Below are 16548 nucleotides of genomic sequence, written 5' to 3'. Positions count from 1 at the left end.
ATTTTACCAGCCTCTTTTTTTTGTGGTTGATATGGTACTGATAACTGATATGACCACCGGCACTGATTCACACGAGTAGTAAAAATTTATATCTTTTATGTATGAAATTAATAGACTATATCAAAAGAGAAATATTTACATTAGGTGTGTTTATGATTTTCAACCTAGATTAGTTACAACTTCCTTCCGGCACTAAATATTTTGTACCAATATAATTGTAAAAAAAAAAAAAAAAAACTAATTGTTATGGACGGAGTTTGAGGCTCAATCCATGTAATGGCTCACTCTCCCAAGACACCACATAGCTCAAATCACAGGTGTTAATTGAATTCAACGTCCACACTCCAGAAATATATACACTCATGCATGAACAACGAATCATACTTTAGTTTCGAATAAAATTACCATGTTGTTTCAATAAAACGAGGCAATATTGTCTTTGAGAAGCTTTGGCCCCGTGCCCATATGGATCTAGCTCATCTCATATTTCTATAAATACAATTAACGGTACTATAATATGTAAGCATTATCCCTATGGATAAAGAATTGCGTACGAAATGCTGGCTATTTGTCTAATGAGAATGCTAATGATATGCTAGTTGTTATGACTGTTTTATTGCAAATATTGCGAGTGGTGTGATCATTGTTCAACTTTAATTGCAATAGTCATTAGATAAATAACTAACCTAGCTAGCTTTTTACAACAGAAAAGAAGGGACAATTGGCTCTTTGATATGATTTTGCAAGCTAAGCAAAAGGCATCACTTTTCAGGATGCTCCTGCATGCATGTACTGTGTGTGTCTTTGTTCATTCTCTTCTCTTTATATCTTTCCCTTTGCTTTGGTAGTGCTTGTCTGCTTGAGGTCTGGTAGGTCCTAGTCCTAGCTATTTCCTTAACCAAATCGATTCACAAGTTCACACCAAGAAACTACACACGCTAAAATACTATTGGTACGTACATGTAACACGTTTTTCATCTATATTTTGTAACGTTGTCCTAATTTTATTCTAAAACTTGTTTATTTTTATATTCTGAACTTTTATGTGATGAGATACCAATTACGTACCCGTGCTAACTTTTAAAATATAGATTCTCTGGTTTAATTTCAATTTTTTGTTTTTTAATTTTATATTATAATATAAAATTAAAATTTACGTACAGTATATAAATTTCATACTGTAATATAACCTTCTGGCATTCTTTTTTTAAAATTTCCCATTTTCCAATATTTTGGTGGAATAATTATAATCATTCACTCACTTTTTTTCATCTTATTTCTACTCTATTATCTTTCTATTTCTCTCCTCCTTTTTCATTACATTTATCACCTTTTTCCTCATTTTTTTTCTCTCATATTTTTACTCGAATTAGACATTATGGCTACTTTTTTGGGTCTGTTTCATTTTGTATCCCTACTTTCTAATACCTCTGAGTGATTTCAGCCTAAGCAAATAGCTCCGAACTAAAGGTTTTGGGTTACAGTTGATGGAAGAACACAATTATTATGGGCAAAAAAAATCAAAATTAAATTTGCTTATAACTTCCCATTTTATGTGGTTGTTCCAATCATAAATTCGGCTCAGCTTATACATTACCTAGTTACTAGAGAATGCCAAATGGGTAGGACCAAAGGGATAAGGAAATATCTGTACTGCCAACTGATGCAGCCATTATTTTCTAACTAACACAATCTCTTTTGTAATGAGGATAAATTAGTAATATAGCAAGTAGTTACAGAACAAGAACCCAAAGTTTGCTATATATTGGACTATGTTTTAATCAACTCGGATTGAGTAATTTCTTAAAGCTTACAATATACAGTATTAAAAAGCAACAAAAAATAATACACTTTTGTCACGTTCTAATATAGTTCTTCCCCCATAATCTCATCGATTAACGTATATTTTATTATTATTATTATTATTTAAGCATCATTTTGATCACTTCACTTTGTCCACTTGAAAGCACAATATGACTAGAATTTACCTAAGAGAACAAATTTGACCAAGATCGAGGTTGAGAACATTGTAAGAAAAGGAGTATCAAGTCACATTGGCAAGAAAAGTCATATATGCGGAATTGTTGGTTAAGAGGTCCACTAAAAAGCGTGAGATATTAATTTTATTATCAGCTAAAATTAACCAAACCCACACTAAGAAATTAGACTAGATGGGAGTTCCGAAAGCATCATCACTTGAGAAACACTTCAAACAATAATAATGGGTTTCTAAAAGTATAACTTTTTTTTTATATAAACCTTACTAAATAATATTTGTGCACTTTAAACATGTTAAGGGTTCAAGGGCTTCAAGAAATGATGTATGCTTTGCTTGGTCCCATTAATATATATATCAATTGGATAATTGAGAAGGCACGGTTTGGGTTTGAAAGAACGAGTTCCATCCCTACGTACAGCTGTTACATCTTTAGAAGACCAAGTCACCATGACCTGGCCTGCTAGGTATTATTAGAGAGTCAAGAAAAAGTGAATGAGAAAAAGAAAAAGGCACACTTGATGGGACGTGAATTGAAGGACCTCTTTACTTCTAATAGTAGTAATCCTAGTGGCAATTGCTGATGAAAATTTTTCAGTGATCAAGCTACATGAGCGCGACAATAATTTTATCTTAAGCAATAAGTAACTCAACAAATTGTCTAGCCCAAGTATGGTATTATTCTTAATCAATTTGGATTTCATTGGATGCCAATATGCTTTCACTTCTGGTGGCGATTATCTCTAACAACAAGCATTTAATAACTAAGAGACCTATTAATGGATTAGGCAATTATTATCTTTACAATTACACTTAAGAAACTTGGCTTATTTGCGGCTATTTGAAGTGTACCATATGTTTGCAATTTGCCCTTGGCTGCCCTTTTTATTTTTGCTAATTGTCACCATCCTCAAGTTTCCTAAAAATTAAATTTCACAAAAATACTAATAACATATATACTCTTCAAGTCTTCATTATGTTTTTTTTCTGAAATTTATTTGAAACATCAATTTTTTCCTGATTTTACTTCTTTTTTAATGTCTCTCGATCATACCATTGAATGCGCAGATTAACTAACATAAAATTATTATAGTTAAATCTATAATTTCAAATTTGAATCCTAAATATATAATTATATATATTAAATAGTCGATGGAAGGGCTTTGTGCTCTATACTAAAAATGCCTTTCTCATGATTATGATCGAGTCACTGAAAGCCTTGTTGCCAACTTGATATTTAATTCGGTGCAACTAAATATATAAGACAAAGCAACCAAAGCTACTAGCTGTCCCATGTTGACAGAATTCCAGTTAAAAGTAGTAGTCATCATAAGGGTCATGGCTGGCTAGCTATATGTACCAGATTCGCCAGTTTTAAAGTATGCTTCCATTACTTTTTGGACCATCTACCTCAATTTCAATGAGAAACAAACAGTATGTAACCAATTTGACAATATATGAGTAGAGTGGTAATAAGTAATATCTATGATCAACAATTAAAGTAAATTCATACCTTATAAGGAAGAAAGATCAAGAGAGAAGAAAAAAAGAAACATTAGCTGAAAAGTTGCACAAACACAAACTAACAAACATAGGGATCCGCATGATCCTTCTTAGTACGTACATTGGCCACTACATAGGATGCCAAAAGGCACAATTTTCTCTTTTTCACAACTAGCACATGAGAAAACTAGGATTAGAGTCTGTCAAACAGAATACGAGCATAACAATGTACAAAAAAGCTGACTAAACAACGTGTGAAAACTGAAGTCCACAATCTTCATTTTCAGCATGAGGAATGCTACCAAAAAAAGTACTACTACCAACACACACTTTTGAACAATTTCTTGTTGCCCATAATAGGAAATATGTTAAAAAGAGTGTATGAATAGCATTCCTCTTTTGAGCATAGTCACTAGCTTGAACATCAAGTTAGTTAGAATCTCCAGGCTTAGGATGATTAGGGGGTGAAGGTTTTGGGACAATATATGGATTAAGAGGGGTTCCATGCTCAATAGGTCCTGGATTAATAGACGCCTTTGATGAACTTGGCACTGGATCAATGGGATTGTAATCATTCAGAGTCACCTGACCTATATCACCCTTATTGTTAGATCTGCTTTTAATAGTACTACTGTCACTTTCCTGAAATTTCATAGAGAACAATTTTATGCTTGTCAGGATAAAGTATCAACCAAATAGAAATCATTTTAGGAATTACTTTTAAAGTAGTTAAATACTAAAGTAGACAAACATGACAATTTATATAATTAGTTGATACAGTAAAAACTTTTATATTGTCAGAGGATTCTAACTAAATTCCCATCATAATTAGGTTTTGATTGTTTTAACCAGCATGGTAAAGGGTCAGAGCTAAAGTCCATACCTTAAGTTTCCTGCTTACTGCAATCAGTGTAGCTTTATCACCACAGTTGGTAGCAATCAAATCTGAGATGGTATTAAAAAAGTGACAGGTTAAATACATCAAGGCATCAGATTCTAAACAATCTAAACAATAGAGCAATATTTTGGTTGAAAAATACCGTACACATTATCAAATATGGGAAAACTGAAGGGGAAATCAACCATCAGTCACTTTTACTAACTAGTATGAACTGTGAAAGATAATTAATTTCCAATTCAAGAATCGAGTTAATTTTTAGAGTAAATCTACTAACTTTCCAAGAAGCTAACATGGATGCATGGTATACTTGGCTGATATAAAAATTCCAACCGTATCAGGTGTATGTTGAAAACTTAAAAGCATGTTGCCGTTTTCTCCCGAGCAATAATTTTAGAATAGATGCAAACTTGAGAAGTAAAAAAAATGCATTTCACCGTGCTATAGCACATGTTAAATTATTCGTACAATTTAAGGACTCATGTTTGCGGTTGAACATCACTGAGTTGTCTCAAGTCTCAACATAGTAGTGTTGGCTGTGAGAAATAGAATCAACAGAATAACAACATAAACAACTTGTCAACCACAGAAAATCATACACAAAAGGAAGAAAAAAAAACAAAGAATGCGATTTTTTTCCAAGAGTTTGTGGATTGGAAGCTGCCATCACTAATGCATGCATGCATCCTTATCTCTTCAAAGAAATCTAAAGTAAAAAAACAAAAACAAATAAAATTCAAAGGGGAACACAATATTAAAAACACCCCATGTGCCTTTTAAACCGATAAGCTTGTTTTTCATGGTGATAATAACAAAATATTTGAAGATATTTACATTATTGCAAGAGATCTAATTTCCTCAAATGAAATAAAGAGTTACAACAAATGATAATAAAGGAAAGAAGATATATACCAGAAAACCATGAGGCACAAGTGGGACTTAAGAAGTTAAGGAACGACAGAGTTGCTCCAACTACCAAGAGCAAAACAAAGAAGCCAGAAACCTTCTTCATGTTTTCAATTACTGCTTATCAGTTACAAACAAACCTCAAGTGGATAATGTCCTTGAAGTGAAGTTACTATTATCACACACTACACTACAAACTAACTATAGTGTAAACCCTTCTTGAAAGGAGGCAAAGAAGCAGGTTCTAGTCACTGCAGGTTCATGAGACCAAAGTCTCTACCTCAAAACGCGGAAAGATAGTAATAAGTTTGAAGGGGTGGGAAAAAGATGAGGTTCATAAATCAAACCCACCCTTTCATGCGTTTTGCATTATTTTATTGTATTAAACACTTTTGTTAAGTTGCTTTTTCGTTATGTCAGCATTAACGTGCTTGGGGACTCGCGTTCGACTACAACCTTTAGTGCATGCATTTAAGACTCATCACTGATCATGAGCCTCTTCATTCCCCACTGCTCTATCTGCAGCTCCAACAAAAGCAATAAACATCTCCAGAGGCACCGCAATGAATGACAATGAAACTTCCATGCTGCCCTTTATCATTTATACTTACCACATTATTACTCGGTACAAGCAATGATGCTATTAATACTATTACTCACAATTTTATTGAAATTACAAAATCATAAATTATACTACAGTACTACTGCTATTAATCTATAAAAATAAATAAATACTCCTTATAAAAAAAACTAAAAGTGATACTTATAAGAAAAATAATTAACATTTACATTGAAAAATTAAATATGATACTTATTTTAGAATAATTTTTTTTCTTAAATGCAATATCTATTTTGAGAAGGATGAGGCATAATGCATGCATGAATTTAAAGAAGAAGGGTACTAAGAACGCACTTTTTAAAATCTTCTTAACACATTCTCTTTTATTGTTGGAGTTTATGAGAAACTACCAAATTAAGAGATAGGTATTATTAAGTACTTATAATGTTATACAACCCATAAAATTTTATGGTTTTCAATCAATTATAATCAATGAGATTAAAAGAGAATGCTAAAGAACTAAAAAAATTTAACTCAGTTAGTTAAATAATATTAATGACATAAAAAACGAGCCAAGGAAGTGAAATAATAGTCTGAATTCTGAAGAAAACAAGAAGAAAAACTGGACACAAAAAATGAAATGCAAGATAAGGTGTTTTCAACCGTTTTCCCGTTGTTGTTGTGTGCAGTTGTCAACGTTGAGGTTCACAAGAAAGAGCGAGAGAGAATTAGGGGAGGAAGATAAGGTCTTGAAAGTCCAAAATAAAATAATCTACCAAAATTAACTAAAACATTAAAAAAATTGTGCAGCATAAACCAACTTTTCAATTTGTCCACCCTAGCTTATGCCATGTTAGATAATGTATTAATTCTTAGCATATCATATTAAAACACTTTTACTATAATTTCTAGTGCATTCTTAACATAAATTCCAAAAAAACTTTTTATTTTAAACTCCTTAACTAGAAAGGTTAGCATTTGTTGTAAAAAATATAAGAACAATATTACATATTTTATTTAATAAATAAAATTTAGTATTTTTTACATAATATGAAGAATTGAAATCTACAAAATCATGTTTTAAATTATATATATTTCCATTAAAATTTTTACTATGAATAATTTAATTAATGTTTTATAGTAAAAATTTACACTAAATTATTTTTACGTTTTAGCTAAAATTTTATTTCCATTGGTAAATATTTAAAAAAAATTTAGGAATATGAATTTGAATAAACTTTAGTTACAAAAAATGATCGATTATAAAAAAAATTATTAATGATAATCAGATGCTAAAACAGATATTTGATCTTTAATGTTTTAGTTTTTATTCTATTTGGTCATTTATGTTTTAAAATTTTTATTTTAGTTTCTAAGATTTTTAAATAGGTTCAAATAATTAGTCATTTTCGTCAATTGTTAAACATGATGTAACAAAAATAAATACACATGTTTTTAAAGAAAAGTTAAATTTGATCACTCATTATTAATAAAATTAAAAACATAAAGGACTCAATTGGATATTTTTAAAAAAACATTAACGAAAAAATGATTTTTTTTATAAAACATGGGCCTATGTTTCTATTACGTCACATTTAACCATTGATGACAATGAGTCAATGACTAATTTAAAGTTATTAAAAAACGTTCGAAACTAAAATAAAACTTCTAAAACATAAAAAATTAAATTGAACAAAAATTAAAACATAAAGGACCAAATTTATATTTTAACCTAAATCTTGTCATATTTTAATTAAATTAGAGTTCTTTTATTTTTGAACGAATGACATTCATATGATTTCATGTAAATCAAAATCTTTTATTTCTTCATATTAGAATATAAGTTTGGTGCAAAATATTAGCATATTTTAAGTAAATACTATCACTTAGTACAAAAATATAATGAAGAAACATTACATGAAAATTAGAAAGTATTTGGTAAACAACATAAATTTGACGATTAATATTATTTATTTGCCTCCTCTTATGGCTTGTTGACTCAAGAGAAAAGGGGCCAATGCTTGGTAATATCACAACCATATATTGTGTGATATGTGGTCATTGTGTTGCTTGATTTGGGTTCACGGTCACAAATGGGTAAGCAGAGCAGAAGATAGGATGGAACTTGCAGTCCAAGAGTTGATTGATTGTTCTGTAGACGAAAGACCAAGCTTTTTGCAAAATGTTACTACTTGTAAGCATTGTATTTGGACAGCTAGCAAACGTCATGTGCCTTAATTGTTGCAGTTATTAATACTAATGTCATGCTGATAAATTTTGTTAATATTAATGTCATTGCCTGCACAGTTATCACATTGCAACTACTACATAAAAGACTTTTAATATCAATTGAGAAGTTTCAACATTGATTCTATTGAAATGACCGTGTTAAAAATAAGAATTTTCAATTTTAGTTTTGAAAATCACTTTCTACATTAGTTTTGATTTAAAATAATGTAAAAGTATAGTCAAAATTGTGTATTTTAAAATGATTTCTACATTAATTTTAAAAAAAAATCAATGTTAAAAATTATATATAACATCGAGATTTTCTACATCAATTTTAGATTAACTAATATTATTTTTTGTTACAATAAATCAACCAAAATCAATTTATAAAAATATATTAATTTTACATAGTAATATTACTATATATGATAATATTTTAATAAATAATGTAAAAATATTCAGACACACAAACAGATACATATATATATATATATATATATATATATATATATATATTAATTTTAAATTAATTTTATATAGTAATATTGCTATATATGATAATATTTTAATAAATAATATAAAAATATTCACACACAGTCAGATAACATATATATATATATATATGGAGGTAGCTAAAATTTCCAGCTGCACTAGTAAGAGAATATCAGTAAGAGAGAGGGTCCTAAGACCCAAGAAATCTCTGGTTAACCCTTCTTTAATATTTTCCGCTGCACTAGGACTACTACTTGTTTTTTAGAATGTGTCATGCAAATATAAGTTATGATGATGATCATCATCTAGTTTTTTTGAGCTCTGAATAAATGCATCCTCAAAAGGGGTTCCATCAAAGGCAGAAGAAAAAGAAGCTAAGAAAGAGTTGATAAAATCATGAAAAAGGGATGGTGCACAAGGTACACTCCAGACCTGCATTCAATAATAATAATAATAATAATAATAATAATAATAATAATAATAATAATAATAATAATAGTATTATACAACTGATTGAGGACTATAGGTTCTAGGATATTAAAATTTTAGGTATGACTTGGATATATTTTACTTACATCTAAATCAATATCAATAATGTGAATAATGGATCCACCACCCTCACAAGGTCTAACTAGAAAACCACTGGAAAGCATTTCAGCTCTTACAAAGGTTGTAGAAGGAGGCCCTGTGGGGCCACCAGTTAAGCATGTCAATGATCTCTCACATATCTACAACCATGACAATTTCAATTAGCCAAATTAATTTTAAAATCACAAAAGGAAATAATCATTCAATATTCTCCAATACATTGACATAAAACACATCAAAATATACTATTATCGCATTCTTAAGCCACACCCTATAAGCAACAGCTTCAAATGTTTCATAACAGTTCCAAAACCAAACAGCCAAAATTCACAATGGAAGCAAAGTAAGGAGGCGCAGCTTAAACCAAAAGAAATTAAGTCCCGTCCAATGGCAGCAGCTTGCTTGTGTTGATAAACTAAAATATTTAAAAATTTATTTTCTACTTTTCTAATAAAAATAAGAGAGGGAATATACTGAGACCACATCAAGAAATGACCATTTTCAACATATGAAAAATGAACTTTCATTTAGCCATGACAATTGTTTGCTAAGAAAAAACACAACAGGATTAAATTCTTCTCAATACCACAATACTTCCATCTTCCAAACTTGTGTATCTTAGTGTCTAGAAGTCCCATGCTGCTACCAAAAGTTGTGGGCGCATATGTCTGATAAAAAAAAAGTACACATCAACAAAACAACTAGGGTATCAAACATAAAACAATTCATAATGCAGAAAAAATAGTCACTATACCTGCATGTACAGGAGCTCTATGGTGCCCCATTCCCAGCGGGGACTATACTCAACACATCCACGCATCAACAGTCACCATACCACGACTGTTAATCTTTTAGTATCTCAACAACCTGAAAAACAAACGCAACAAACACAAATTCAAAAAACCAGTTTCATTGTTTATCAAGGTGGGAATAAAGGAACACAGAGCCAACAACATGTTAGAAAATTAAAATAAAATAAAATAAAATAAATAAGAAGAAAATGTAAAGCCTTGAATTAAATAACAAAATAACAATAACAAAATAACTTTAATTGACAGAACGTGAATCAACAATGCACTATATCATATAATAAACACAAGAAAAAAATAATTAGCGTAAGATGAAACGCGCAAATGTTATCCTTAAAGAGAAAACGCTCCCAATGCAATGGTAGGAAAATCTGATTGCGATCCTCTCTCAAAATAGGACACCCAGTTAGTTCCGATCGTGTGCAGCGAAAGGATCTCCGAACCTTCTGAACACTAATGTTCTTGCTCTCAAAAATAAATGTTTATAAGAGAAGGAAGAAAAAAATTTAAGGAGAAAGAAATAAGACTGATACTCTGCTTGTGTGTGTGTATATATATATATATATATATACCCCTAACAAATTGCATTGACTTGTTAAAGCAAAATCTTAGAAAATATAAGAAATCTAATTTTGTGTAACAGGTTCTAAAATAAATATTTTATTTTATAAAATAAAATTAATATAAGTAATATATATTTATAAATTTTAAATTATAAAACAATATTTACTAACATTCCCCCACATAATTTAAAATTTTAAAATATATATATTTTTTTAAAAAATAATTTGTATAGAAACGTAAGAGAAAGAACACGTGATATTGTATTTCAATATAAGGAACCTTCCGGGTTTAAACCTTATACCTAGTGTTTATGAACTTCCACCCGAGAAAAGTGTAGTGACTTAATTGTCTTGGATTACACCTTTTTTAACCGAACTTTAGTACACAACCCCTACAATATTGACATTCAATTAGGTTCTAATAAGTGGTAGCGCGTTACAGGACCTTGCACATGTATCTTGTTTTATGAGTGTCACTTAGAGAGTAGCCCATCTCACGGTGACGGCTCCACCACCATACTCACTAGGTGAATCCTCAAAGAGTGGTTTGTGACCCCCACCCCTACAATAATTGTCATCAGATTCATTAAGAGGTATTTTTTTATACCAAAAATACACATATATAAATAACTCAACCTTAATATTGTCACAATTTATAATACACCTCATAGGAATGAGAAACGAAACAACTCTGCCAAATTTTATTTTGGTGTACTTTAGTCAACAAATAATTTCGTTGTTACCCGTTGAACTCCATTCATGGGATCACCAACCACACAGAGACGGGTGTCTATTGTTGTAACTAAATAATGGGCTCTAGTCCTATTCCCCTCGATGACTTAAGTACTTGTTGATGCGTCAAACCTTTTATAAGTAGATCCGTAATATTGTTTTCTGACCTGGCAAAGTCAAGAGAAATGACACCATGAGAAATCAAATTTTTGATAGACTTATGTCTCACTCTTAAATGTCTTCTTTTTTCATTAAAATTTTTGCTAGTAACTTTAGATATAGCAACTTGACTATCACAATGCATTGGAATTGAAGGTATAGGCTTATTCAACAATGACAAATCACATAACAAATTTTTAAGAAACCCAACCTCACTAGTAGGAGTATCTAAAGCAATAAACTCAACCCCCACACTTTAACATAATAACAATAGCAATATATATATATATATATATATATATATATATATATATATATATAAAAGACAGACAAGCAGAGCAACAATCTGATTTCTTTCTCCCTATAATTTTCTCTTCCTTCTCTTATAAAAACTTATTTTTGAGAGCAAGATCATTCGTGTTCAGAAGGTTCGGGGATCTTTTCGCTGCACATGATCAGAACCAACGAGTTGTCGTATCTTGAGACAGGAGCGCAATCAGATTTTCCTACCGGTGCAGTGAGGGCATTTTCTCTTTAAGGATAGCGTTGCGCACTTCGACCTAGGCTAATTATTTTTTCCCCTAATTTATTTTTTCTTTGTGCTTATTATATGATATAGTGCATTGTTGATTCATGTTCTGCCAAATGAAGTTATTTTACTACTGTTATTTTGTTATTTAATTCAAGGCTTTGCATTTTCTTTTTATTTATTTCTTTATTTTATTTTAATTTTCTAACAGTCTTAGAGAGAAAAGTTTCACTTTCTTCTTGCATGATATTTTTTGCAGTAGCATTCTATTTTATCAAAATGTCCATCATGGATATGATTAAGTCCTTTTCTAACAAGCCTGGAAAATTTACGGGTGAAAACGCAATGCATTATGCTTCATTAAAAATGTTTTTATTATATTATTTCATTTTCTTAAATTTTAAATTAGTGGGAGAATGTTGAAAAATATTTTCTTATAATTTGAAATTTAAAATTGAAACATCTTTTCTTTATCAATTATGTTTTTTTTTAAATAAAATACTTTTAGAATTAGTTTCCATGCAAAACTAAAAACATCCCACTACTTTCATTACTGTGTTAGGAAACTATCTTTTATTTGGTCAAATTCCTTTATGAACGTTACAAGTCTTTAAAATTAGGAAGTTTGTTGTTTGATTTTTATTTTTTGTTTTTAACGTTATTGTTGCAAGTATTTTGTTGCTACACGTTGGTGACTAGTTGCCTTTGTATATGTAGTTCCTTGCCAAAAATAAATAAACATGTGAAAATACAACACACAAAGCAATAAAATGAATATTTGGGTAAAGGTTTATATTCTGCATGTCATATTCTTAAAGTGTGGGGAAAAAGAGAACCAAATTTAAAATATTTTAAAGTGTGGGGGTGTCTAGCAAAGGTTAACATCCCTATTAATAAGAAAAGGAAAATTGAATATTCTTTGCATAGTACTACTTATAGATTTGTGGTTATGTCTTTACTTTAGCTGGTGGCGCAATATCATGAAAATCTGCTAAACAAACTATTATTTCATGTTCTACCATGGAAGTTGAAATTATTGCTTTAGATACTCCTAATAGTGAGGCTGAGTTTCTTAAAAATTTGTTGTGTGATTTACCATTGTTGAATAAGCCTATACCTCCAATTCCAATGCATTATGATAGCCAAGTTGTTATATCTAAAGTTATTGGCAAAAATAATTTAATGAAAAAAGAAGACACTTAAGAGTGAGACATAAGTCTATTAGAAATTTGATTTCTCATGGTGTCATTTCTCTTGACTTTGTCAGGTTAGAAAATAATGTTATGGATCCGTTTACAAAAGGGTTGACGCGTCAACAAGTACTTGAGTCGTCGAGGGGAATGGGACTAGAGCCCATTATTTAGTTACAATAATGGACACCCGTCTCTGTGTGATTGGTGATCTCATGAATGGAGTTCAACGGGTAACAACGAAATTGTTTGTTGGCTAAAGTACACCAAAATAAAAATTTTGCAGAGTTGTTTCGTTTCTCATTCTTATGACGAGGTGTATTATAAATTGTGTCAATATTAAGGTTGAGGTATTTATATATGTGTATTTTTGGTATAAAAAAATACTTCTTAATGAATCCCATGACAATTATTGTACGGGTGGGGGGGTCACAAACCACTCTTTGAGGATTCACCTTGTGAGTGTGGTGGTGGGGCCGCCACTGTGAGATATGGGTTAATTTTTAAGTGACACTCACGAAACAAGATACATGTGCAAGGCCGTGTAACGCGCTACCACTGATTAGAACCTAATTGAACGCCAATATTGTAGGGATTGTGTACTAAAGTCCGGTTAAAGAATGTGTAGTTCAAGACAATTAAGCCACTATATTTTTCGCAGGTGGAAATTCATAAATACTAGGTATAAGACTCAAACCCTGAAGGTTCCTTATACCGAAATATAATATCACATGCTCTTTCTCTTACGTTTTTATACAAATTATTTTTTTAAAAAAATATTTTTTAAAATTTTAAATTATGTGGGGGAATGTTAGTAAATATTTGTTTTATAATTTAAAATTTATAAATATATATTACTTATATTAATTCTATTTTATAAAATAAAATATTTATTTTAGAATCTGTTACGTAAAATTAGATTTGCTATCTTTCTAAAATTTTGCTTTAATGGGTTAATGCAATTTGTTACGTTTATTTTGATACGTGTAAGTTAGGTTCCAATGGTCAAATTTTTGTTGTTGTATAAGGGGTCTATACCTATATATCTCTTTCTTCCTCTAAACAGACAAGCAGAGCAACAGTCCGATTTCTTTCTCCCTAAAATTTTTTCTTCCTTCTCTTATAAAAATTTGTTTTTTGAGAGTAAGAGCATTGGTGTTTAGAAGGTTCGAGGATCCTCAGCTATGGCAAGAAGATTGAAACAAACAAATAATCCTCAATCCTTAAGTTATTACTATTTATAAGAGGGGGCGAGGTCTAGTATAAATATTTAAAATGAACCATAAGCCAGATAGGAACACATTCTCATGGTGGTGCGAAACTAGATTTAGAATCGGAGTCAACTACAAAACCTACTCGAGAACCATGACCTTGAACCACTGCAAATCAAAACCCCCAACGTCGAGGTAGTCATCCAAATCAAACCCCAAGAATGATTTTGCCCCCAAATCAAAATCTGTAACTTGTAATTTTTTCCCAAATCAAGATCCCCAACTCGCAATTTTGCCCCAAATCAAATCACGAGAGAGAACCTAGATCTTTGCCTTGACAATGTTGATGGTGTCGTTGCTCTCCAGATCAAGGGTGATGGTCTTGCCGGTCAAAGTCTTCACTTAGATAAGAGAAAGAGAGAACAAAGAAGCGAGGGAAGTGTAGAGTGGCGAAGAGAGAGAGCACAACGTTATTGAACTAACATCGGTTTTTATATAAACAAATGTTAAGAATTGATCAAACAACATCAATTTTTATAAAACCTGATAAATTGTTCAAATAACAATTTTTATAAAAATCGATGTTAATATAAATAAATAATATTATTTTTTAAAAAAACTAATGCTAATGAATTCAAATTATTTATAATTATGCCATCATGTTTTTCTTAACATTGATTTTTATAGAATTGATGTTAAAATGATATTTTTTAGTAGTGTACATATCCACCTCAAATAAAAATAAAAATTCAACGAAATGAAGGGACTAGTTATTTAAGCTTTATTTTTTTAAAAAAATATTTTTATAAATAAAATAAGCAATGTTATGATTTTTTTAATGTGCTCCTCTAAACTATTTTTACTTAAAATAAATAATTTTTTACTTTTTTTAAGAAACAAATTCTATTCGTTTTTTAAAAGACATTTAAATAAAAAATATTTTTTAATTTAAACAAAGTGATCCAAAATTCTTTAATTTTTTTTTAAAAAAGATAGTGATAAAATATTGCCTTTTCAATATTAAAAAATAACAATGAGGTCACAAAAACTTGGTGGATGATTTGGAAAGCGCGAAATGAAATCGCTTTGAACAACAACAAGTGGTTTTCATGGTACATGTCTATAATCAGTTTTGGTATTTGCTGCATATATCTCATAAAGCAAATTTGGTTTAGCAGCATATTAGGCCTATAGCTCTTATCAAATGGGAACCTCCTCTCCTTTCAATGTCATTAGTTATTTAGATTAAAACTGATGGAAGTTCCTTTGGTAATCACAGTCCATCTGGGTTTGGTGGCGTGCTTCGTGATACTTTGGAAAATTGGATTTCAGGATACTTGGACACTAGTGATTTTTCAGCAAATACCACCATTGCAGAGCTTTATCCAATATGGTCTTAAAGTGGCTAAAGAAGTTGATTGCATACATGTAATTTGTGAGACGGATTCAACTATATCTCTACAATTCATATCTAAAGGAGTTATATATGGTTGTTTATCCTTATGCTTCCATTGTGGATGCTATTCGATACTTCATGCAATTCTCTTGGGATCTCTCCTTCAAGCATACGTTGAGACAATACAATTTTGTTGCGGATTCATTGGCAAAGAAAGGAGCCAAGTGTAGCTTTTTCACAATTCCTTTCGTCTCACATAAAACTGCTTAAATTCACTATGCGCAAAATTGAAACAAGTTTGGAAAGAGATTTATTGTTTACCCCACAGTTTCTTACATTAATTTAAGAAAATTAAACATATAAAACGTTGTTTTTTTTATTTCAGTTAATTTCAGAAATATTTAAAATTTCTTCAAAAATTTTAATTTTAGAATATATTAAATACAAATTTAGTACTAAAAGAAATTAGTAAATCATTTTCGATCTTCCATTCAAAAATTAAATTTGAGTATTAAAGATCTTCTAAAATTATTTTTTCAGACGTGAAGAAAAAAAAAATTGCTTAGAAAAAATATACAAAAAGTAATTCCCGTTTAAAAATGAGAACTTTGTCCAAGAAGACCAAAACAACAAGCCCAATAAAATGGCCGAACCGATATGGCGATGTCCGAGTCTCAATGCTTCCTTCGCTTCGTATATAAAAGCCTTGATTTTCACTAGTTTTTTTTTCTAAGATATGCATTACACCAGAGTAAGAAGAAGAAAAAAAAAAAAGCGTATGCATTACA

At 30.4% G+C, this 16548-nt stretch overlaps 1 protein-coding gene across 1 annotated transcript; it reads right to left on the bottom strand.

Moving 5' to 3' along the window:
- Window positions 1-3528: 3528 nt before the first annotated feature.
- LOC114384445 lies at window positions 3529-5847 on the bottom strand. Its single transcript, XM_028344116.1, has 3 exons — window positions 5310-5847; window positions 4383-4444; window positions 3529-4141 (listed from the first exon to the last, which is right to left on the bottom strand). The coding sequence occupies exons 1-3, from the start codon at window positions 5407-5409 to the stop codon at window positions 3929-3931; spliced, it is 375 nt and encodes a 124-aa protein (XP_028199917.1). The 5' UTR covers window positions 5410-5847; the 3' UTR covers window positions 3529-3928.
- Window positions 5848-16548: the final 10701 nt, after the last annotated feature.

The sequence above is a fragment of the Glycine soja genome, chromosome 14 (genome assembly GCF_004193775.1).
Source record: "Glycine soja cultivar W05 chromosome 14, ASM419377v2, whole genome shotgun sequence".
Lineage (NCBI taxonomy): Eukaryota > Viridiplantae > Streptophyta > Magnoliopsida > Fabales > Fabaceae > Glycine > Glycine soja.
This window is presented reverse-complemented; position numbering and strand designations above follow the sequence as displayed.

Coding starts and splice junctions, on each gene's coding strand:
- LOC114384445 (XM_028344116.1), bottom strand. CDS start 5,409: ATGAAGAAGGTTTCTGGCTTCTTTGTTTTGCTCTTGGTAGTTGGAGCA. Junction 4,445..5,309: donor TTGTGCCTCATGGTTTTCTG/GTATATATCTTC, acceptor ATACCATCTCAG/ATTTGATTGCTACCAACTGT. Junction 4,142..4,382: donor CAGTAAGCAGGAAACTTAAG/GTATGGACTTTA, acceptor ATGAAATTTCAG/GAAAGTGACAGTAGTACTAT.